The sequence below is a fragment of the Danio rerio genome, chromosome 14 (assembly GCF_052040795.2).
Source record: "Danio rerio strain M-AB ecotype USA chromosome 14, GRCz13ab, whole genome shotgun sequence".
Classification (NCBI taxonomy): domain Eukaryota; kingdom Metazoa; phylum Chordata; class Actinopteri; order Cypriniformes; family Danionidae; genus Danio; species Danio rerio.
This window is the reverse complement of record NC_141034.1, coordinates 28635248-28660612: the sequence shown is the minus strand read 5'-3', so window position 1 is coordinate 28660612 and position 25365 is coordinate 28635248. Positions and strand designations below refer to the sequence as shown.

Genomic DNA, 25365 nt, shown 5'->3' with positions numbered 1-25365 from the left:
CATACATTCCTAATATGTTTCACACTCAATACACTGCAACTACTATGGTATAAATAAAGCACTACAACATACAAAAGAGAGAGATTGACTTATAAAGTAACTTACCAATTTAACAATGATTTGATCCGTAAGCTCAGTATGAGATGGATGCTGACGCGCTGTATCTCCGAAATGACAAATATTTAAAATAGGCACTATCCTTATAAATAAACTGCATAGTTGCAATCCAACTCTAGTGAGTTTATTGATCTGATGTCATTCTATGTGGGCGGAGTAATACAGAAGGGTGAGGAGGCTGTACAAGTGCTGATATTGCAGAATATCGCACGGCCATCATCCAATCAGATTCAAGAACCAGACAGAACTGTTGTATAAACTATAATATAATATAATATAATTTAATACTTAAAATATTTTCATAATGTATTGTCTATTGGGAATGTATAGGGTATGTTAATGTTAAATCAAATGGTAAAATCACACTGCACAAATTAAGATCACACAAAATTAAAATCAGGGCAATTTTGGTAAATCTCCATTCTATAGAGCCTTTAGAGGCCTTCAAGAAGCTTCCAGACTTTTTCAAGATGTATGGATGTGTTTATTTCTCTATTTCATTTAGTTGCTGAATGACATAGTCTTACTGGGAAGCTTTGTGTGCTGTAGATGCTGCCAACAATAGAACAAGCTTCTGGAATATTCCAACCTAATAGGCAAAAGCATGCAGTGATTTACTGTCAGACGATATTTGCGGCCCGCTCCAAAATTGGAAAAAGCGGTATTCGCTCAGGAAGAGGACCAGTGATTTATCATGCATGAAATTGCTTACTATCTAGCATAGTTATAAATTGGGCAGATCTAAAAGAGCGACCTCACATTTTACTGAAGCACGGTTTAAAATTAAGCTGTGAATCATCATAAATGTGTGTTTAGGATATAACGTTCATCCCATTCATACAGTATGAAGAAACAAAGAAATTTGCGCTATACCATTTCTGCCAAAAATAGATAGGGCATTTGTGGCCAGTGGTGTAAAGTAACAAATTACAAATACTCAAATTACTGTAATTGAGTTTTTTTTATTGTAATTTACAAAATAGTTTTAAAAATGTGTACTTTTACTTTCCCCTTGAGTACATTTTTAGTGTTGTATCTGTAATTTTTACTTCACTATTTTCCTTCAACCTGCAGTCCCTACTTTATTTTTTCTTGTCTACAGGGATTGACTAAGTAAAAAAGTAATTTCTGTGATCAGTGCTTAATTTGTGAATTAATAATTCCCTGTACAAAACCAGGAAATAAAAGTTACCATGACCGACGTCCACCAAACAATTTCAGTTTTCCTGGAACATGACAACATTAAACTGTGATAGTGCAATAAAGAACATCACATTTCTGAGGGGTCTTTAATTATTTTGGGCCATACAATGTTTTAGGTCAGTCATGGATAATAAAAACATATAGTTACAAACATAAATCGTAAAAACAATCACCGTTCAGTTCACTTCACTATTATGTGGCAAGTAAAAAAAAAATAATAATTAAATGACTCATTCTGTCTAATCTTCAAGAAAAGTCCACAGTTACCACTTCTGTCATGTTTTCTGGCTGACTTGAGATCACTTTGCTTCTGTTTCCCGCTATCCTGATCCATTTGCACAGTTTCATCTTCTCGAGATTTTGTTTGATGCCACTATGGCATTATTTATTTTCGCTGCTCACTGCACATAAAACAATCACCAACCAACGAGAGTGATTGTAAATATAAAAAAGCCAATTAGCCTAAAATATTATTGAGGGCTTATAATTAAACAAGACTTTTGCTTTGAGCATGGTGACTACTGCAACAATCCATACAGCCTTTGCTTGCACTCATTCGCATTCTTACTCCTTCTCTCATACACACACAGACATCTTGTAGGTAGTCACCATGCGGATCCATTAAAATACTACCATAATGCAAAACACGAATATCTGATATTTTTGGAAAGTCAATTGCATCATACTGAACAACCTCAAAACGTTATGCTTTATAAATGCAGCAAAAAAGTGTCCAAGAATATGTGCAAAATATTTACACGCAATGACACAGAGAATGTTTAGATTGCATCCCTGCAGGGACAGGATGTCAACGTGACATCATATTTACATTTTACCCCAACGCCGTGGGGCCGTTGGATTTTGTTTGGAAATGATAATCAGGTTGATGTCAAAACCCAACGTCAGGCCGACATCAATGTCCAACCTAAAATGAATCTAAAATCCACTATCAATGTCTAATCATGATACACCTTGATGTTGTGTGGACGTTACCACTATGACATCTATCAGACGTTGGATTTTGGTCCCAACACAACCTAAAATCAACCAAATATCAAATATTTAGACGTCGTTATTGGACGTCAAAATAACATTGTCCTTAGATGCTGGCTAGACATTGAATTTTGATTACCTGACGTTAATGAACTGAATCTAATCTAATATTAACGTCTTATGCTGTTGTGTGTTTGCTGGGATGTCACTGATGTGAAGATGAAGAATGTTTACTGTAGGAGGACTGAATTCGCCAAATAGCCTTAAACAAGAACTAAATGAACTAAAGAACATTACGTTTTCACACACACAAATTGCATGTAAATGCCTTTCATAGCATAATACTCACTACTCGCTACACTTGAATACTTTTAAAAGACCTACTTGTTACTAATAGTAATATTTACAACAGATACTTTAACTCTACTTGCTCTACATTTTTGGGCAGGTAATAGTACTTTTACTTGAGCATGATTTGTCATGATTTTCACTCTTTCCACCACTGTTTGTGACACATTAACAATGTGTCAGAGCCCAAGGAGAGCTGATGTGTTTATAAATCTTTTGTGTTGCAGAAACTTGAGCAATAATAAACTCCGGGACATCCGTGAGGGTGCGTTTGATGGGGCCGGAGGTGTTTTGGAGCTGCTGTTGACTGGAAACAAGCTGCAGTCGGTCAGCGGACGGATGTTCAAGGGTTTGATCGGCCTCAAAACACTGTGAGTAAAGCTCATTTTTCACGAAACAAATGCAGCATCTTCTGTTATCCTGCTCATTAAAATGAAGACATGCCTTCTAGCCGCGTTCACATTCATATATTCACTCAGCGCTGAATATAAATGCACGAAAACACCAGAGTTATGCTTGGAGGAATTGCTCATATAGGCCTTTTTTTAGAAACAAATTTTGAAGAAAAATTGGCCAGTCTCAGCACAAAACAAACTGTGATCGGCAGGTCTAATCAAGATGTTGACCGCAAGAAGCTATTTAAAGAAACTTACGGGCATGGATGTCCTGTGTGCTGAGGGAAGAAAGATGCTAATACAATGCTTATTCTGAAGCCTGGTGGTTGGGGAAAAAAAACTCTTCCTAAGGTCTGCTGTCGCTCTAATTATCTTAATTGGAGAGAGAGGAGTGCATAGGAGCAAATGAATGGAATCATGGTCCTGCAATATTGGATTTAGTGGCTTTCAAATCCCAGGAGTTTGTCTCCAAATTGAGTTTGCTCATCTCAGATCCCTGTTTGTCAGAGTTTAATGCCGAATTTGCTGCTTTCAGGTTTTCATCACACAAGACTCTGGTTTGCATTTAGCCCGTTTGTGCTGCTAAGGGCCTTTAGGAGACCCTGATTGTTTTGGGCACCTCATCCTTCCACAGCCACACACACACACACACACATGCACTTATATTATCTGTGTGAAATGGCGAGCTGTCTTAGTGGGCCTCGTCTGCTGCACAGACACAATCTCAGAGAGCAGACGCACATGTTTCAGCATAGGACCTGCTCTAAGATCAGCAAAACACACACACACACAGACACACATACACACACAGAAAGAGAGACAGGAAGATATTTTTTTAACAATATCAACATATAATATAATATAATATAATATAATATAATATAATATAATATAATATAATATAATATAATATAATATAATTTTAATATTTACAGTATCTGTGAAAGATATTTCAAAAGAGAAAAAGGCTCACTTTGTGTTTTCTTGCATTTTAGGAATATCTGACCCACTTATGATTATTATTATTATTGTGAATGAATCACAGCCCTCTGTTTGCCATCTTGATTGGGGGATTGTTATCTTGAGGAATAATGGATGGTTACTTTACTGGAAAGTCCTCAATATGTATGTAATTTCAGATTTCATCATTGTTTTTTCTTGCCAACTACACTTCCAAAACAAAACTTGACCCAAAAACGTATAATCTATTACTTGAGAATTTCCATCAAGTAGTGTTTTATTTAAGCGCTCTAATAGTCTGCTGAAACCCTTTTACATTAACAGTACTTCCTGTCATTTCACAAAGATCAAATCACTGCTGATCTACAGTATGTTACGGGTCTCAAACTAGACTTCTGTTTTGATATACAGCTACATACATTTGGATCTCTTCTCAATGAATATAGGTAATATGTTTGGTGCATTTAAACAAAACAGATTTATCAAATAGATGTATTTGTGAAAATAATATTTTTGTCACTAAACTTTATAAATAGAAAGTTAATACATTTAAATTCATGCAAATTATTGGGGAAAATATTACAAACGACAAGGTTTTAACACCAATTTTAACATTTCACATTTGATTCTCTTGAATTTTGCTCTTTAAAAAATATTTCTCTAACATATAAATTTGGATGTACTAAATTTGGAATGCTGCCATAAGTTATTTTGTTACATAAGCTCCAGATCTGGCTTCAGTACTGACGAATTTACTGTCACGGTCAGTGGGTAGGGAAATGACAAGGACTCAATTGCAATAATGAGTATTTATTAATTATAAAAAATAAAACAAAAAGGCTACAAAAACAACCCAGAGAGGGGGAAAACATAATGAAAACAAACAAACTAGACTTGGCTGGGCTGGGCTGGTAAGACTGGAAAGGACTCATGACTCTCAAGAAGAACGATGACGAACTGGCACAGAACAGCAGACAAGAGGGAGCTATAAAGGAGAAATAATGAATTAACAAACAGCTGAATAATAAACTAATAGTGGCTTAACAAGAAGGGTGGGACTAAACATAAGACAGTAGAGCACATGACACAAAGACAACACAAGCCATGTGCTCATGAGAAAACAGGACTAGAACACACAGCCAATGAGAGAAATCATTAACTGTGTGTTCAAATGAAACACAACACTAATGCACACGGCCACAATGTAAACAACATGTTAGAAACGAGCACACAATAAATGAAAAGACTTACCAAACATATTTACTTTCACATGCAACGTGCCTGTTCAATCTCAGTTCCTACTGAAACCAACTAGACTGAGACATTTTAGAAAAAAACTGAATGCCACAGATAAAACAAATACAAAAACCCGGACGAGAGCTCACATGCCAGGCACGTACAGGCCAAGCGCGGCCAAGAAGGCGCTCATACAAAAGACGAAGACAGACAAGAACAGAATAAAAATGCTCAACCCAAGAAAACTTAAGCCAAGCACAACATACAAGACAAGACTGGACTAGTGTCAGGACTCCAAAACGAGAATTGACAAGACAGAATCCTGACATGTATTGTATATGCACAAAAATATAATAGTGTTAACCTTCCTATAGAAAATAATAATTTAAATGAGAGATTTGTGAAGGGTGTACACATATACTATATGTTGAGCACTGTATATCCCTCATATAATAGCGGTGAGTATGAATTTTTCAAAATAACCTTTCCATATTGTCATGTTAACAATCACCCCATAACTTTCTGTTCCTCCCTCTCCGTGAGGGAGCAGTGTGCTTCTATCTGTCCCAGTCAATGTGATCAACCTGCCTGTGTGTTTTGGTCAGGATGCTGAGGAGTAATCAGATCAGCTGTGTGGATAACGCCACCTTCACCGGCTTGAGCTCTGTGCGCCTGCTTTCCCTCTACGATAACCGGATCTCCACTATCGCCCCCGGAGCTTTCAACACCCTGCATTCCCTTTCCACCATGTGAGTCCTCCACCCTCACACACACAAACACATGCACATACCAACACAAACATTCCCCATAGTGTCATGAGTTCACTCTATCAGTAATAATCAACTCAAATTCTTTAGTGCTACATTAAAAAAAACAACAACTAAGAATTAGGTATGAAAACTATCTAAAAGTTTTGATTGAAGTTTGCAGTAAAGCCACAAATGAGTTAGTTCAAAAATTTACCAAGTTGCAGGAAGTCAAACACAGCCTATCAGGTCACGCACCGCCACCAATCAAGCGCCTATTATATTTCTGTATGCAAAGCGGATGAGGATGTGGTTCAAGCTAAGAATTCTTATTGTTTGCAGATGTTTTTTTCAGAATTATGAGGTTATGTTTTCTTGTCTCGGTTGAAAACGGTTGTTCTTGAACCTCAGATGAGAAAATTTTGGCTTGCCCCCTGGGGCAGGGTAAATTATTCAAAAGGGAAAATTGCTCCGCTGTCTAAAAATGGACGCTGATGATGTCCATACAAAGGCAAATGTACTAAATTCGTTCATCTTCTCTTTTTTTTTGTTTGTTTTTGAATGCATTCCGTAAAATTAAAATAAAATAGTGGAACATCTGGAGAAAATGATGTGGCGTACATTTTTAATGCAAATTAGTATTGGCATTGCTTTTTTTTCTTTTTGAGTGGAGGGGGGTGTAAACAAAGAAACTAATAAACAGAATGTATTCTAGTGTGCTGCAGCCATATAGAGAATGACAAAAGAGAGAAAGATCAATAAAGAAAACTGAAAGAGATGTTACAGATGTTCGTAGATAAACAGATGCTGTTAGGCATTCAAAATAACTTCTGGTGGAATCATGATTTAGAGAAAAAAATGGAAATGATGACTGCCAGCACAGCGAGCATCTGTAACTGCTTGAATTATCATATCAGGCTGTATTCTTGGCACACAACACAACGTGCAACAATACACATGGTTCTCCTTTTCATTCTGCGAACCCTCCCTACTAACCAAAATATGTGAGCAGATTCTAAGCAGGAACTCTCAGATCATTCTGATTTGCATGAGGTGTCATTCCTTCCAATCTGACCTTCTAATCAAGTTTAGCATGCATAAACAACACAATGAAGTCATCTAATCAGTGGAACATACATCTTCCTTTTATTGTGACATAAACAATTTGCATATAAACATACCAGTGTTTTTGTAGCTTACCACTTTAACACATGTGCTTTGTTCTTGGTTGGATTTGACATATTTTAGTTTTTGTTGATGTCTTTGCTTTTTGTTTTCTTTTATATTTGTTTTGCGCAATTAGTTTTGCTTGGCTTTTATTTTGTTTTGCCATTTTTTTGTTTACTTCTTTCCACAGCAACACACCAACTTGGTTTTGTTGTGCGTTAGGTTTTTTAGCTTTTAGTTTTGTTTAGTTTTTTGTTTGTTTTGCTTTGCTTTGCTTTGCTTTGCTTTGCTTTGCATTGCTTTGTTTTGTTTTGTTTTGTTTTGTTTTTTGCTTTGCTTTGCTTTGCTTTGCTTTGCTTTTACTTTGTTGTTTAGTTTGGTTCTGATTTGAACTTCTTCCTTTTGATTACAACAAAAACGATTTACACTAGCTTGCCACAGAAACACACCAACTTGGTTTTGTTTTTTAGCTTTTTGTTTTGCTTTATATTTTGTTTTATATTTGTTTTTTGCAATCAGTTTTGCTTGGCTTTTATTTGTTTTGCTGTTTTGTGTTTTTTATTTTTTTTGCTTTGTTGTTGAGTTTGGTTCTGGTTTGAACTTCCTTTTGATTACAGCAGAAACAATTTACACTAGTTTGCCACAGCAACACATGAACTTGGTTTTGTTGTGCATGAAGTTTTCTAGCTTTTTGTTTTGTTTTGTTATTAGCTTTGCTTTGCTTTGCTTTGTTTTGTGCACACATAATAAATAAATACAGTTGCTTCTAGTACTTACCTGGTATTCTGATGGTCCCCTTTAGATTATATTTTGACAATAAGTATTAATAGATACAACTTTAAGCAACCAATGGTCTATAATGATGTGAATTATTTGTGTTAAAGCATGTGTGAACACATTTGCAACGGAAAAAGAATCCTGAGTAGGTGGCAGGGTTTTTTTTTTTTTTTTGTTGAGCTCCTCTCATCTTTCACTCAAAGCAAACTAATGGTTGGAGGGGCGTGGCTAAGCATATTTCACACAAGTTGTAAAACTGACACCATAAAAGTTCAACCATTCTACCATACCATCCCAAATGGTTAGATTTTGATTAAAGATCTTCCACACACACAAAAAATCTGTGGATAACTTGTATTAACTGTTCAACTTAAACAAAAGCAAACATTTTTGGATTTCATACAGACTTTAAATGAGAAAGATATACAAAATGTAGATAAACAGGACTACAGAAGAACTGAAATCACTAGTCAGGTCATGAATTGAAGAAAGTGTAATTTTCTGTTTAATGTATACGTAATTTGTGTCATTTCAGCTAAATGAGCATTAGTAAAGATCTATGGAAATGCACAATCTCTTTCTGTCTTTTTATGCCATGAGGCAAGTTTTCTAATCAACGTGTTGTAATTTTTTCCATTCAGACACTTTCTTTTTCGTCCTTTTTGCTTTGCCAGCTCTCTAATTACCTAGTGGCTGACACAGCCATGTCCATTTCGGCACAGGGCAGCTAAAAATATCCAGAGAGAGAGAGAAAGAGAGGGAGAGAGAGAGAGAGAGAGAGAGAGAGAGAGAGAGACAGAGAGAGAGCAAGGCCTCCCCAGCTATTCTCTTCCCACAGTAGTGCAGCAGACACGTTGGGCACACTTCCCTGCTTTTTCTCTCTCACTCCATCATTCATCCTTCCACCTCGGCTTGAAATTAGAGCAGAGCGGGACAGTGTTTCCGGTTGGAGAGTTTGCAAAGGCTGGAGCGAGCAGTCAGGACAGAGGTTACTTTTGTGTGTTCACATTTGTGATAATCATAGTGAAAAAATAGCTATTCGTTTTGTCAGCTACGTTGCATTTATTAAATTGAGCTGCATAAATATTCTCTCATGTCTAGTTTTTGAAATCGTTCCCAAAGCAAACGTTCTCCCGAATGTTCCTTTGCCCTTTGAAGCGTGTACAGAAAGTGATGTAGGAATAATTAAAGGCAAACACGTTGCTGGTGAGGGATATAAGGTGGTGTTAACATGAACCCACCGGCCTAAGTTGGCAAGCATCTCCTGGCAAAGCAGACGAAGGTCAGCAAACCTGATTAATTCATCCCGCAGGCTATAGTGTAGCAGACGCTTTCAGCTACTTTATGGTGCTACTATATTAAAGAGTTCCTTTGAGCCTTTACTAGCGCCGCCACTCCTGCATCTGTGTTTCGGCAATGCATCAGTCAGGCAGTTGTCTGAATGGGATACCTGGTGAGCCTTCTAGAGTCACTGCTGGTGATGTTTTCAACTCAAGGCTACAATTGTATGATTTAGGTCTGTGTGTCACTACCTGAACTTTCAGAACTCAGTGAAAGCACATAAAAAATGGCTCAATAAGTTGATTACAAGGCTTCTTCTCCAGGGGTGCTGATAGCAACTGAAACGTTCTGTACCCAAACTTGATGAAAATGTGAAACTCTTATCTTAGCTTTTGAGCCACAGTGCTTTTAGCAGCTGTTATTATAGTTTTAAAACAATGTAATAATATGTGAACAAATGCAAAATGTTCTATAGAATGTTGTCAGAATTGCAGGTTCATCCCCTGCCATAAAATATTACTTATTTGCTTTTTAAATGCAAATTCTGCAAATTATGAAGCCTCTACTTCATCAGTCCTGTTAGTAGTTGTCTGATGGATTGTTCTGTACTGAAAACTCCAAAACTTTGGGCTCTATTTTGACGGTCCATGCGCAGAGCGCAAAACGCAGGGCGCAAACACTTTAAGGACGGGAAAATCTGATTTGCGCCGTGGCACATGGTCTAAAAGGGTTGAGTTCATTTTCTTAATGAGTTATTGGTGTGTTTTGAGAATAAACCAATTAGAGTCTCATCTCCCATTCCTTTTAAGAGCCAGCTGCGTCGCGCCATAAGCGCATTCGCTATTTACATGACGTAAAGTAAGTCTTATTGTAAAAACTGAGCATTTCACTAGCTAACAGTTAACAGTTTTTTACCAGAAAAATGTTAAACAGAGCATCTACTGCGTGAGAATACGAGATAAATGATCTACTTTCACGTTCGCTCTCGTGGATAGGGAAACCTTTACGCACAGACATCAATTAGTCCATAAATATTCATCTCAAAACTATTTCTAAATTATGTTCTAATTTCCAGCAAAAGAATAAATGAACAATAATCACGAAGTATGCTCAAAAAGCAGTGGTTTTTCATATTTATGTAGGCTAGAAAATAATATGTTTTGTAATATTTTAATCCTTTATATTTATATCCTATATCTATTCTTATTATATCCTATATATATACTTAATATTTAAATTTTTTCAGAGATATTTGCCTATTGCTCTCTTGTGCGTATTAAGCAGTGTGTAAGCGAGGCGCAACTCTGCGCTGGACTTTAGACCGGGTTTGTTTTGGTCTAATGAAAAATCAATTTTAGTTTCTCAAAATAGCAACACGCCAGCAGTGTGCCTCAGAACGCCGTCCTTTTTAGACCTGAAAGCCTATTGGCGCACATATGAGCGCTAATGCATTTGCTATTTAAAGAGCACAGCGCAATGCCTCAAAAGCTAAAACTAGCAAACAAGTATTGCGCCGCGCCTTGCGCCACATTGCGCCGGGTTTATGATAGGGCCATTTGATTTCTTTTTTATTCCTTTTTTGGCATTTTACTTTTCAGTCCTTTTAGAATAGATTTATAACAATACTACACTGTAAAATCTAGCAGTCAACTTTATCAAGTGAAATAAGTGTAGTTAACTTAAAATATACTGAAAGTTAATTCTTCTCATGTGGAAAGAGTTCTGATTGCAGCGTTAAAGGTAATGAGTTAAATAAATACTTTATTCCTTCAACCTAAATGGAGTAAGTTCACAGTACTATAAATATATACTAATGTAAATTAGTTTTTATAACTCAAATGGTTTGTTTCAATCAGTTTCCTCAAACGGTTTGAGTTGCCTCAACTTATTGGGTTTTACGTTACTCAGTTGGTTTGAGTTCTCTTCATTTATTGGATTTTACTGCACTGTAAATCCCAAAAAGTTAAGGTAGCTCAAACCCTTTGAGGAAACTGATTGCAACAAACCATTTAAGTTCAAAAACTAATCCTAATGAGCACTGTGAACTTATTTGAGTAAATTAAGCAATTTGAGCACAGTAAAACCCAATAAATGAAGAGAACTCAAACCAGCTGAGTACTGTTAAACTCAATAAGTTAAGGCAACTCAAACTGTTTGAGGAAACCGATTGGTACAAACCATTTGAGTTAAAAAAAAACTAATCTAAATGAGTACTGTGAACTTACTCCATTTAAGTTGAAGTAATGAGGCATTTAATTAACTCATTGCCTTCAACACTGAGTTCAAAACTCTTTTCAAATGAGTAGAATTAACTTTCAGTCAATTTTGAGTTAACTACACTCATTTCATTTGATAAAGTTGACTGTTGGGTTTTACACTGTGGTATTGCTATAAATCTATTCTAAAAGCACTGAAAAGTAAAATGCCAAAAAAGAAATGAAAAAGAAATCAAAGTCTTGGAGTTTTCGGTATAGAACGATCCATCAGACAACGACTATCAGGACTGATGAAGTAGAGGCTTCAGAATCAGCTTATTGAGGCATTTTTCATGTGTCCTCACAGATTTCTGAAAGTTCAATCAAATGGAGCTTTAAAAAAACAACAGAACAAAAAAAAACAAAGGGTGAATTTGCATTTTTACAGTTTGTGCAATTAAGTTCACAGTGCTCATTAGGATAAGCTTTTGAACTTAAATGGATTGTTGCAACTGGTTTCCTCAAATGGTTTGAGTTACCTTAACTTTTTGGGTTTTACAGTGTATATATTGACGTGAACTGATGCAAAAGTTGCTATCAAACATTGTCAGCATTGCGGGTCGAATGGCAGTAATAATATGTAATTGTATTGCTATTTAAATGCAAATTCACCCGTGCAGTTCTCCTGCTGCGTTAAATGGGCTGAAGTTTAATTGCTTGTGTGGTAATTTAACCCTGCTGATTGCTTTCCATTGTAATTATATAGTAATGAGGTTTGTGTTTTCTTTCTGTGTGTGTACAGTAACCTGCTGTCTAATCCCTACGTGTGTGACTGTCACTTAGCCTGGCTGGGGCTGTGGCTTAAGAAGACCAGGGTGGTTAGCGGAAACCCACGCTGTCAGAAACCTGCCTTCCTGAAGGAGATCCCTATTCAAGATGTGGCCATGCCTGATTTCTCCTGTGATGGTATAACCCTCTTTTTTCACAATTTTTGCTGCTTGCGTTTGTGATAGATCAGTAAATGGTTGAATGAAACAGTGTAGATTGGAGTAATGTAATGTAATGTGCATTTATATAGCGCATTTATTGTGTACACCCCGAAGCACTTCACAATAACTTCACTAGTAGTGTGCAGCATCCACTTGGATGATGCGACGGCAGCCACAAGTCAACAACGCCAGTGGGCTCACCATACACCAGCTATTGAGGGAGTGGAGAGATTGTGATAGAGTCAATTCAAAGGATGGGAATGATTGGGAGGTCATGATCGTAAGGGCCATTTGAGGGACTTTGGCCAGGACACCGGGGTTACACCCCTACTCTTTACGGGAAGTGCCATGGGATTTTTAATGACCACAGAGAGTCAGGACCTATGACCGCGTAGTGTCCCCTTCACTTTTACCTGGGCATTAGGACCCACACAGACAACAGGTTGAGATTGAAAATCGATAATCAAAACCGAAAAATTGAAAATCGATAAATTATCGAAAATCGATAATCAAACCTGGAGGTTGAAAATCGATAAGGGTCAATTTATTTATTTATTTATTTTATTATTATTTATTTATTTATTTTATTATTATTTATTTATTTATTTATTTATTTATTTATTTGTTTGTTTGTTTGTTAAATTTGCTGGGAAAAATCTATATTTAACTTTAGACTCAAAAGACAAATATTAAAGATTGTAATGTTCAGAAATGATCAAATTTTGATATTTACAATGATTATTTATATTTTTATAGCAAAAATATGTGTTTATTTTATTTTTAACTGTATGCTGTTATCATGATGAACATAAAAGCAATCAATATGCCAATCAAATATCACAATCTATTCATCTATGTCAGTTATTATACAGTCTTGACTCTCCTCCATTATCGCCTACTCCTCTGGCCCATTTAGAGGTTGAATTCAACCTTTTAAACAGTTCCTCGTAAACCAGAGGCATGTTGTCAGGACATTGAATAAGGGTTTGCAGACCTCAGCTACTATTTGCTCTGTAGCCTCTGCCATCCACACCACATCCATCTCCAGTTCCCATGAAATCACACTGCTTAGATCAGGCCTCTGAATCAGCTTCTTCCAGACCGAGGCTCTCTCTTCGCTCCATCTCCTCGGATTTCCCACACCTTCATCCCTGTCTTCCTGCTTCTCAGCGTTGGGGTAAATCACACCCGGCCAACTCACCACAAGGCTGTTCCGAGAGGGCACCATGAGGACAAATTAAATGCTGAGCGAGGAGGCCTGAACATTATCTTCTCCAGCTCTGGTTTTTATAGGGAAGAACTTGTGTCCATAAAGACAGGGGGAAAACAGAACCTCGGGAGACCCACATAAAGTTTTAACAGATAAAAAGAATCTGCGGTTTGGCTTCTGTCTGGCCGGGGTCCTGTTTTTCAGAAGCTGGGGTGTTCTGGGTAAAAACAGCTCTTTTGCTGCAGCAGGACTTTGGGGAATATCGTGTTAAGAGAGCCAACTCAGCTGTAGATGGTGCAGCGCTTTGAAATAAAGAAGTTCAAAGTGAGAGAACTCGCCCTGGCTTGAGGTCCATTAGTTAGAAGAGGCTGTCTGTCAGGACTCATGTGTTGTTATTCCGTTCGCTTCTTCCTCCTCGAGCAGAGCACCAACACTTCAGCTCCAAAAAACTCACCACAACATCCAGCTATTTCAGTGCTCTGCAATTACAGTTAGAGTAACAACGTCAAGCTAAATTGATTTACGGGAAGATATTTTTGGTCGTTTGAAGGAGTCCAATCATTGTAAAACAAGCCCCCTTGGCCTTTCTGCATTTGCAAGCACGTCCAGGTCCAGCGTTCTCCTTGCAGACTCGGTCTGTGTGTTATTGTTGGAGCACATCTCAGTCTCCATTACCTCCCATTAATGGCTTAATTCGCTGTTTCTTTTTAATCTGAAGGGTAATTCAGTCTTTTACAGATAGCATCTCCCAGTGCTTGGATGAAAGCGGCTCGGGAGGAGGCTACAAGTATTACTTGCAGGAAATGTGGAGCAAGCGAGGCCAAAAGCAATATTTAGCTGCTGATTTTAAACTCCTGTGCACTGTATCACTTATGAGCAAGCGTACGCTGTAATAATGATAGCCATGTTTGGAGAACACACTGGAGAAAGAGCTTTTTTATTCCAAGAACTGCAATATAATTTGGCGCACATGGCACCTGTGCTTTTTCATCCACCCTCCCTCTTTTTTTCCGTCCTCCATTACTTCCTTTTAAAGAATTGATGAGTTTCTATATTAGATCTGTTAGCAACACATATTACATTTTTCTCTTGCATGATGTAAAGGAGTTTAAATTATGCATGTCCTTCTCTCTCAGGTGCGGAAGAGAATGTGTGCCTGCCGTCAGCCCCTCGATGTCCAGAATCCTGCACATGCTCGGAAACCGTGGTGCGCTGTAGTAACCGTGGGCTGCGTTCTCTGCCTAAGACTATCCCTAAAGATACAACTGAACTGTGAGTTTCTTCTTCAAGTTTTCTTTATTTGTCTCCTTGCCTGCTATAGTTTTTGTCTTATTCCATTTAGGAGAGATTGTTGATCCATTTCCACACATATCCAGGAAATTTGTTTTTGGATCATTCACGCTGTGCTACATCAAGGGATTTTTTTCTAGTTTTTTTTATTTATTTATTGAAAGGATCTATATGTAAAAATCAGAACCCCCTGTCATTTGCAATAATGTTCTGATATTAAAATTGATATTGCAGTTGTTATTATGAAACATTAAAGGTCCCAGAAAATGTTCTCTGATATCTGCATGCCAGGTATATGTTTTAGGTTTGTTTAGAAAATCTTCAGAAATGGTTTGCTCAGTTGTTTCCCCCTAAAATATCTCTAGAATCAGAAAGTCCATATTGACCATATTTGGATCAGTCATGAATAATAATGAGCTCTGCTCTGATGCTTGCAGCCTGCCTCTCTGACACAAACATACACAAGTTGTGTTTTGGATAAAATTTAACTAAAATTTTACTCAACAAAAGAGACCAACAGAGATGCATAATGTTGTATTCTGAAGCTATAGTGTAAAATAAAATACAGCCTGGAATTAATATCAACTTCTGCATGAACAGATGATGTTTAATAAAGTGTTAATAAATAAAATAAAATAAAATTTCTGTTATTTCACTTTAGCAAAAGGACAGCAAGATACGAGGGATTGAACAAAACCTAAACGTGAACTCAGCAAATTTCACAATAAACATAAACAAAAAATAAAATTAAATATATCTTACGCTTCTTCAGTGTGGAGCAGAATAAATGTATATTTCATTTATCCCATATTTTGTTTCTAAGCATGCATGTGAACTGATGACAACTGGAGTTGTTGCTCAGTAACGCATATTAAACAATCGGTGTCTTACGTTTTCACGTGTTCTGATCAGCCTATTTTTATACCAAGATTTTACATGTACACTCATCATTTACACGAGAACGAGAAAACTATGATGTTTGAGGCTCAAGGTATGCCCATTTCCATATACTCATATTATTCAACTATGCCTAGGTAAACCCAGATTTTCTTTAAAGTAAGGAACTAAGTAATGTGCATTTGTATAGGGCATTTATTGTCTATGGCCATATACCCAAAGCACTTTAAAATCTCTCCACATCGCCATCAGTGTGCAGCATTCACATGAATGATTCAATGGCAGCCAATGGACAACACATACAGTGCACCTGTAAATATCTTTACTCAAAGCTTTGAAGCTTAAAGCTTTTACTAGAAAGTAATAAAAAAATCTCCCTGCACGTGGCATCTAAACTACAATTCTTTGAGAGGAGATGATTTGCACCTTATCCACTGCAACAAACTCCCCAAGAAGTGTATAAACTGAGGTCTGAGGCAGCTCCAAGTGGGTGGACCTTTTAGCTCCAAGAGGACTGTACAAACCTGGAGTTTTTATTTATTTATGTCTTGTACATGACACAGAGCCCAAAACTTTGCTTTATAAATGGCTACACCTACCCCAACCCTAAACCCTACCTCAAAGTAACATGATGTGTTTTATTAAAGTCTACACCTACCCTAAACCTAAACCCAACCTCACAGTAACATGATGTGTTTTATTAAAATCTGCTCCACCTACACGACTTAAACCCAACCTACTTGTGACTTAAGTTCTTCCCACTTGGAGGTCACCCAACCTGCTTGCGGTGTAATCCCTCCTTTTTGAAGGTCTCCGGGCTGTAGCGATACCTACTTGAACTCTCCTAGGTGTCATACTACCACTACTTAGCTTTTCGACTCATATCTTTGACAGCAACAGTTTTGACCTTCAAAACTCAAGAGTCCATTTTTTAATGGACAATATATTACTATGGTCAGTAAACATCGACTTTCATGTAAATGTTGCATGCTGACTGTGATCCTTATGGTGTCGGTGGGTTTGGGCATTTAATGCTTACATCCACCATGATCTCATGAGGAATCTTATTATTTCACATTTTGGCAGCAAAGTGGCTAGTTCATACAAATTCATGAGCTTTAATTCATACATATATGTTTTGTATGATTTTTAGAAAAGAGGCGTTCTCCCAAACTTCAACCTTAAGTCCAACCATCATTGGAAGATGAGCAAATCATATTAAAATTCATATGAATTAGTCAGGGCGAAGCTGTGGCACAGTAGGTAGTCCTGTCGCCTCAGCAAAAAGGTCAATGGGTCGCTGGTTGGCATTTCTATCTAAAGTTTGCATGTTCCCTCTGCGTTCGCATGGGTTTCCTCCAGGTGCTCTGGTTTCCCCCACAGTCCAAAGACATGCGGTACAGGTGAATTGGGTTGGCTAAATTGTCCGTAGTGTATGTGTGTGTGTGTGGATGTTTCCCAGAGATGGGTTGCAGCTGGAAGGGTATCCGCTGTGTAAAAAACTTGCTGGATAAGTTGGCGGTTCATTCCGCTGCGGCGACCGTGGATTTATAAAGGGACTAAGCCGACAAGAAAATGAATAAATAAATGAATTAGTCAGTAAATCAAAAAGTTACGAACTGCCATGAGATTGTGTTGGTCATTCAAAGGGGTCACCTACCCTGTTCCTGGAGAGCTACCTTCGTCCAGATTTTAGTTGCAACCCTGACCAAACACACCTGTTTGTAATTATCAAGTGCTGCTTTAGGTACTATTAATTGGTTCAGGTGTGTTTGATCAGGGTTGGGACTGAATTCTGCAGGAAGGTAGCTCTCCAGGAACAGGGTTGGTGGCCCCTGGTCTATCATAATGCACTGGACCAGTCAGATGAAGATTGAACACAGTCCCTTCAATGAACTGCTGACCATCTACACTCAAACTCTCACTAAAAAAAAGACAGGGCACCAGCAGAGCAAGACAAGATTGCAAGATAGCCAAACAAAAAACAAAAGAGACTGTTATAACAAGCAGTTCTAATAGTTAATGTACCAAACTGAAATTTCCTTGCTTTGACGCTGATGGTTTTTCAGCAGGAGGACAGTAATTGCTCTTGGATCATACGTGAAAACTCAGCAGGATTGACCTCTATCTCTTGCTCGTAGTTTTGAAGACGCTACTCTTGCTCACTGACAGACCCATTACCAGCTCACTTTGAAAGCAGACCCTGAAGTCCCTATCAAAGCCCCATCTATCTGCGTCCTGTCATCTAGCAGTGACCGGGTCTGCTGATGTTCTGCTGGGTTCAGCTGAGAATGGCCTTTTAGCACGTCACATAGTGGCAAAATTAGGATGAAACTATCCCAAGAGAGCTACAGTACACTTCATGGACAATTTTACTGTAGCTCTGAAATCTTCAAACTTAAAAATGTAGACAGCAAAGCAGCTCGCTGTAACGTCTCTCTGTAAATCTCGAGTCACTTTGTGGTGATAACTCTATATATTCCGTTTACAAATTGATTTTTAAGCATGAAATGAAATTTCAAATGAAATCTGGTTTTGCTTTGTAGCTTGTCTGAGGTTTGCAAGCTTGTCTGTTAACAGGATTTTTCTTACCATTTCAGATACTTGGAAGGAAACCTCCTCACATCCGTTCCCAAAGAGCTTCCTAATCTGAAACAACTGACACTCCTGTATGTATTTTTGCTCTTTTGATTGAATTTATTTATTTGGGATGCTCTTTTATCCAAAAGGGTTTTAAGCAGACCAGTTTTTATATCCTCTACAGAAATTTTTTAGATTTCAGGAAATAAGAGGCACCTGTTTGCACTCAAGTCTCACCATATAAATAGAAATGCTACAGTGTATGTTAATTGATTAATAATGATAAACACACACATACAGTTGAAGTCAGAAATATTAGCCCTCATTTGAATTTTTATTTTTGTATAAATATAAATTTTTCAAATGATGTTTAACACAGCAAGAGAATTTTCCTAGTATGTCTGATAATATTTTTCTTCTAGAGAAAGTCTTATCTGTTTTATTTCGGCTAGAATAAAAGCTGTTTTTATTTTTTATGAACCATTTTAAGTATTAGCCCCTTTTAAGCATTTTGAAAGCAGTATACTCATTTACAGTATGCTGGGCACTGTATATATGCAAGATTCCAGCGACAACCAATTTTTCTGTCTCCACCAAACAAAATGCGACACAACAGAAACATTTAAATACCAGCCATTTATTTAAATATCAGCAACTGCACTGCCAATGAAATGCTTGGTTATAATCTAATTAATACATATTTAACATTATTAAAAGTACCATGGCTAAGTGACTGTGTCACAGTTCGGACTTTTATTTTCAAACCGTCTGCTATTTTTTATTAATTATTTATTTTTATTTGTTGTTTTCTTTTGAAGATGTTAGGTAAACTATTTGCTGGTGTAGCTAGTGCAGTATAGTTATATTCAAACTACTATGGGTAGCATTTATCACTGAATAATGCATATAATCTTTATCTGACGTGATCATTTCCATGGTAAAATATGCTGTTGTTTTGTTGCGATGTCGCGAAAAGTAAAAAACGTTTTTTAAAATAGAAATTTCTTGTGTTTCCATCACTGATAGTGTGGACAAAAATTGTTTTAACATGGAAAAGATATATTTTATCGCATGCCGTGGTGCATGTAGTTAGGACACGGTGTTAAACTGATGAAGAATTACAGATGCCACATTGGTTATCACTGTAAAACTGTATATAAAAAAAATAATACAAATTTATAACTGCCTAAAAAAAAAAAACCTTCTAAAAGTAAGATGGCCAGGATCATGAAAGCATATTGTAGACTTTGTTTTGAGTGTGTGTAACTAAATCTGCTGTGTGTTTATGTGTGTTTCCTCCGCAGAGACCTTAGTAATAACAGCATCAGTCATCTTGCCCCTCTCACCTTCAGCAACATGACACAGCTCGCCACCCTGTAAGTTAAAACCATAATCCAACAATCTAATACTGTTTCTATGTCAACATATGTGTTTGTCAGTGCTGCCATTTGAACATGAATACCACATCTTCGAGAAAAGAAAAATTCAGGCATTAAATGAATGGTTCGCTGTCTTTGTTCTTTTTCTCTGCAGTATCCTGAGCTATAATCAAATACGCTGCGTCCCGGTTCATGCGTTTGATGGCTTGCGCTCTCTCCGCCTGCTGTAAGACTCCCTTTTGTTTTTTACCTGATGAACCAGCAATCCGCTGCACAGTCACATCAATCTCTTTCTCTCTCTCTCACACGCACACACACACACATAAACTCCCCATGCACCACAACACCTCTCTGAGATCCCAATAACCTGCCTTATGGACTTAACTTCAGGAGATTACTGCTCCAACAAACAGCTTTGGAACAACATGTTCACAGCATCAGCAAGTTCTAACGGAACAAAGCAATAGATTGTCCCATGGGTTAAATTTTTTATTAAAACTACAGTAAGTGATTTTGTTTTTCCTTTCGTTTTAGTGAACGTCTGGTTAAAACAGTATAAAATGTGAACATTTTCACCATGCTTTCATCTTTTATTTTTTACCCTTTTTCAGAATTTTCTGACTTCTTATGAAACTAGTGAATGTCACATTATAAAAGTGTGACACGTTAAAACAGTCGGAAAATTTTCACTATGTCTTCATCTTTTATTTTTACCCTTTATTTAAACTAAATGAACATATATAAATAATTTATATTTTTATCACATTTTTAAGTGAGTTTTTCTGACAAAACACAGAAGACACAGAAATCTTGTAATGTTGTGTGCATTTGTATATTATTATTAAATTCTAAAAGTGAAAATACTTAGTAAAACAAAGTAATATAATCTAATATTATTTCATATTTTATCTAATATTATATTATATTATATTATGTTATATTATATTATATTATATTATATTTTTTTATTTTATTTTATATTATATTATATTATATTATATTATATTATATTATATTATATTATATTATATTATATTATATTATTTTATATTATATTATATTATATTATATTATATTATATTATATTATATTATATTATATTATATTACATTATACTGTATTATATTATTTTATATTAATTTATATTATTTTATATTATATGGTCAATAGTATTTTATTGGCTGGGTCAGTTGGCATTTCTGTGTGGAGTTTGCATTTTATCCTCATGTTGGCTTGTCCGTAGTGTATGAGTATAAATGAAAGTGTATGGATGTTTCCCTTTCCTGGGTTGCAGCTGGAAGGGCATCCGCTGCTTAAAACAAATGCTGAATAAGTTGACGGTAGAGATCTGCCTAATTTTTCTGGACTAATTTTTTTATTCAGCCTTTGTTCACCCGCTGCCCGACCCGCCGCATTTCCTACACGACCCGACCGTTCTCACTAAATTTAGATCTGGTTTCGAAAATCTCATGTTTAAAAAGGGTACTACCGAAAAATAGAGATAGCGGATAAAACTGTTGATTATTCAAGGATCAAGTGCTAAATTTTGTTTGCCCCTTTATGATGAGACATGAGTGCCGTCTTATACCTGAGGTTCTAGTCTTGTGACTGCTAAAGGGTAAAACTTTAAGGTATTATCACATCACACAAGAATAAAGTTTTTTCATGACACATGAAAAAGACTCCCATACATCAGACTTGCTTGATGTGAGTTTCCTAACACTAAACAATTGTTTTTGTAATACAGGCTGAAGGACAGCACATCTTCACTTAGCTCTCGCATGTTGGTAAAGGCCACTCTGAGGAACGTTATGCTGATGATACACGCACAGACAAAAAAGCACATGCAGAAAGCACTGGTCATGAGTCATGAGTCATCATGTGTAACGGTTGTGAGCACTGGCTGGGGGACGTCGGGACTCGGGAGCACTACATTGTTAGACTGCCCGATCCTGTTCAAATTACACCCGAGGGACTGACTGTTACCGTGTTTCATTCGAAAATGTATTCCCGCGCTGCAAGAAATCTGGTCGGGTCAGACCTTTAGTTGGCAGCTTATACTGCTGTGGTGACTCTTGATGAATAAAGGTACTAAGCTGAAGGAAATTTAATGAATGAATATTATATATTTTAATTATTGTTAAAACTCTATGGTGAAAATGACATATTTTATGTGAGGAACAAAAATAAAAGACTGATTTCTCCTGTAACGCAGTTATAGTATATTCTCTCCTCGAAGTTATTAGAAGGCAAACAGTTGGAAAAACACTGTTAAATGTCTCCATGCATTCAGCAGGATGGTTTTCTCCTGCTGGTCTGGGCAGGATAGGTTATCAGCACCCTGTGTGCACAGATACGTTAAACAGACCAAAGGACGCCCACCTATTTCTGGCCTCTTTAAGCTTAGTCTGCCAAGCAGTCATCAGTGTCACTTTTTAATTTCCCAGAATGCCCCAGGGCCACAGTTGACGTGGCCTCAAGGGTCTGTAGCTGTCCAATCATGTTCTCAGGTTGCCTGTATATGTGTGGGCCGAACGGTCTGTAATAGAACAGGAGAAATGATTAAACAGAATAGACAATGCATATGAAATCTCAATGCAAATCTGCCGTTCCCACTGGTGTCTCGCAAAAAACAGCAGAGGTTTTCTATAATCTGCGCTAAATGCCATGAATGAATGACCCTTTCTTTCACTCTCTATCTTTCTCTCTTTCTTTCTTTCATCATTTATAGTGTGAAAAACAATGAAGCCAGCTCCCGGAGCTCAATGCTTTTTTTTTTTTTCATTTTCTTTTCATTCTTCTCTTTCAGAACTCTCCACGGAAATGACCTTTCAACTGTTCCGGAGGGAGCCTTCAACCACTTGACATCTCTATCTCATCTGTAAGTATGTGTGTGTGCGTGGGTATATCTGCGTCCTCTCTCTCCCTCTGTTAATGATGGACTCCCAGTCTCAACCTTAGAGACCAGCTCAGGTCTTTAGACTCGATGTAAGTTTTACCTCATTACCTTGTGCTGCCTAAAGAGAGTGCTCAGAGACCGAGTCCCACAGGAAATCTTTGTAAATTTTATTAGGGCTAAAAGGCATCTATTATGAAGGCTTATGGCAGTGTTGCTTTTTTCTCTTCGGCTATATAGTTCCTGTTGCTGGTTTGGAGTGAGGCTACCATAATTCTTTGTTTCCTTATAGAAAAGAACTGTTAAACAAATTAAGACATAAAGGGCCCTTGAATTGAAAGAAGTTCAGTTAGAGTAACTAATGAAATTGGCTTTGTGATGTACACTATAAACAAGGAAAAGGAAAACTACCACAAAATGCAAGTTCCACTGCATGTATCTTTTTGAAACTAAGTGTCACGTCTGGTTCCTGTCATACAGAGCTCTCGGTGCGAACCCTTTATACTGTGACTGTGAGCTGCGCTGGTTGTCTCAGTGGGTGAAGGCTGGCTTTAAAGAGCCTGGCATCGCCCGCTGCACTGGACCACCCGACATGGCTGACCGACTGCTGCTTACCACCCCCCTCAATCGCTTCCAGTGCAAAGGTGACTATCATTTCTGTCTAGTCTTTATTATTTTCTGCAAGTTATACAGTAGCTGCTGTCACATCAGCACAATTTAAACAATATTTCAGATGGAAAAAGGCTTGTTGAAGGCAACACATTCTGAAGCCACTTGCAAACAAAACAGCTTTTCCTTTGGTCAGTGTGGTGAATTCACATGACAAACTTGAAGAGGATTGTATTGTTGATTTTTTTTCAGACTTATGCAAGTCTCCATGCTGCATTATTTAAAGACTAGATTTTTGCTGCAAAATATGACATCACCTTTAGCTGTGTTTTCACATGTGGTTCGGACCAAGACAAACAATTGATACATTATAGCATTTTTCTGCGGTTTTGGTTTATTTTCACACCAAACTGATTGCTCTGGTCTAAACCAGTTGAAAAGAACCAAAATGCAGTCCCGTAACAACATCTACATCATTCGTTGGCTAGATGTGTCATTGAATGTATTTACTAAACTGATTTTCAGTTGGTCAGTTAACTTGTTGCTAAAGCACTTGAAACTAATACTTGCCATCATCCCATAAAATACAGCAGAGCCAACTACGGTAAATGGTTTAGTCCAAAAATTCACAGAACTTTTTGCTGTAAGGTCTGTTCAAGTTCGATTCATGTTTTTTTTTTTAAAAATGAACCACCCCAAAGCTCATTTTAAGCATTCTATGACCACCTCTTTAGCAGTTATTGGTTGTTTGGTGTGTTTTTGGTGCCCATGTACTGTAATTGCGCATGCACAATTCCCACCTCCTCAAATGAACCACACAGACCAGGTAAACAAATTCTAGAGCAAATCAACCACACTAAATGAGGCACTTATAGTGACAATGAGATGAGCGCCTATACACTTATAGTGCAGTGAATTGGAAAGTATAACAAATCATTTTTTTACAATCTTATTTGCTCAAAAAAAAAAAAAACGAAAAATGCTATGATGGTGTTATCAAGACTTTTAGAAAAAGGAAAAAAAATTGTGTGAGACTGATGACGGAGAGAATAACGTCAAATTTATTGTCCTATCCTACAGACGCTGCATTAGAAATGCCTCACACAAGCGGTAATTTGCATTTTGTAATTTAACACAGAGATGATATAATACATACATAAATACAAATAAATGTTCATACATTTTTAAAAAATCTAAATATTGAAAACTTTCAAGGATTTAAGATGCTTATGACCGTTAAGCGCGTCATAACAGACTTGTGCAAAGGGTTCATTCTGTTCTTTCTTCATTGTTTAAATGAATAAAAAAGCCTAGAATAAAACCTAACAATAGGAACATGTGAGTGCAACAATGTAAGCCTCTTTAAGTCCACAGGAAGATTCAACAATGCCACTGTTTTCATGGAAATTATTTTAGAAGAAAAATAACTGGGTATATTCAGTGATTTCAGGGCATAATTGATCGAACGGGAAAGGGAAGGTTGTTTCAAAGTAGTTTTATCTTTAAAGGGATAGTTTACTCTGAAAATCTGTTAAATTTCCCACCCTTAAGTTTTCCAAATGTTGGTGACATTTTTTGCTTCATTAGAATGTTTTTAGCTAAAACCATGGTCCTTGGGGAAGCATTGTACAATATAAAGCGATGGTTACCATTCTTCTGCATGACAAAGACATATAAAAGCAAAACATCACTCTTTACAGTTTTATTAGCTTTAATATACAGCCAGAGTATTTGATCCTGAGCTTGTACAACCATCTGAAGCAAGAGTCAATTCAAAATATCATCAAATGCTATCTAACATAACATACACACACACACAAAATTATTTCAAAGCCAGAGCTTCTGGAAAAAACATTTACCTGTTAATCATTTATCGAGGGTCAGCTTTGTTTTCTATGTTCACTTTAGTGTCACCTCTAGTATTTACTCTCTTGTCTTTCTTCCACACATTGCCTGAAAGGTCCAGCAGATCTGAATCTGATGTCCAAGTGCGCCCCCTGTCTGGCAACTCCCTGTCAGAATAATGGCACTTGTGTGAGTGATGTCACAGGCTCCTACCACTGCACCTGCCCTTTTGGCTACAAGGTGAGTAAACAC

At 37.1% G+C, this 25365-nt stretch overlaps 1 protein-coding gene across 1 annotated transcript in view; it reads left to right on the top strand.

The window, feature by feature from the left end:
* Positions 1-25365, top strand: part of slit3 (slit homolog 3 (Drosophila)) — a 272477-nt gene that overhangs the window by 207098 nt on the left and 40014 nt on the right. Inside the window, exons 17-26 of the mRNA NM_131736.3 lie at positions 2889-3032; positions 5858-6001; positions 12221-12384; positions 14754-14889; positions 18405-18473; positions 19689-19760; positions 19918-19989; positions 22573-22644; positions 23140-23303; positions 25229-25353. Of these exons, the coding sequence (NP_571811.3) occupies positions 2889-3032; positions 5858-6001; positions 12221-12384; positions 14754-14889; positions 18405-18473; positions 19689-19760; positions 19918-19989; positions 22573-22644; positions 23140-23303; positions 25229-25353 (1162 nt within the window). The remainder of the gene's footprint in view (positions 1-2888; positions 3033-5857; positions 6002-12220; positions 12385-14753; positions 14890-18404; positions 18474-19688; positions 19761-19917; positions 19990-22572; positions 22645-23139; positions 23304-25228; positions 25354-25365) is intronic.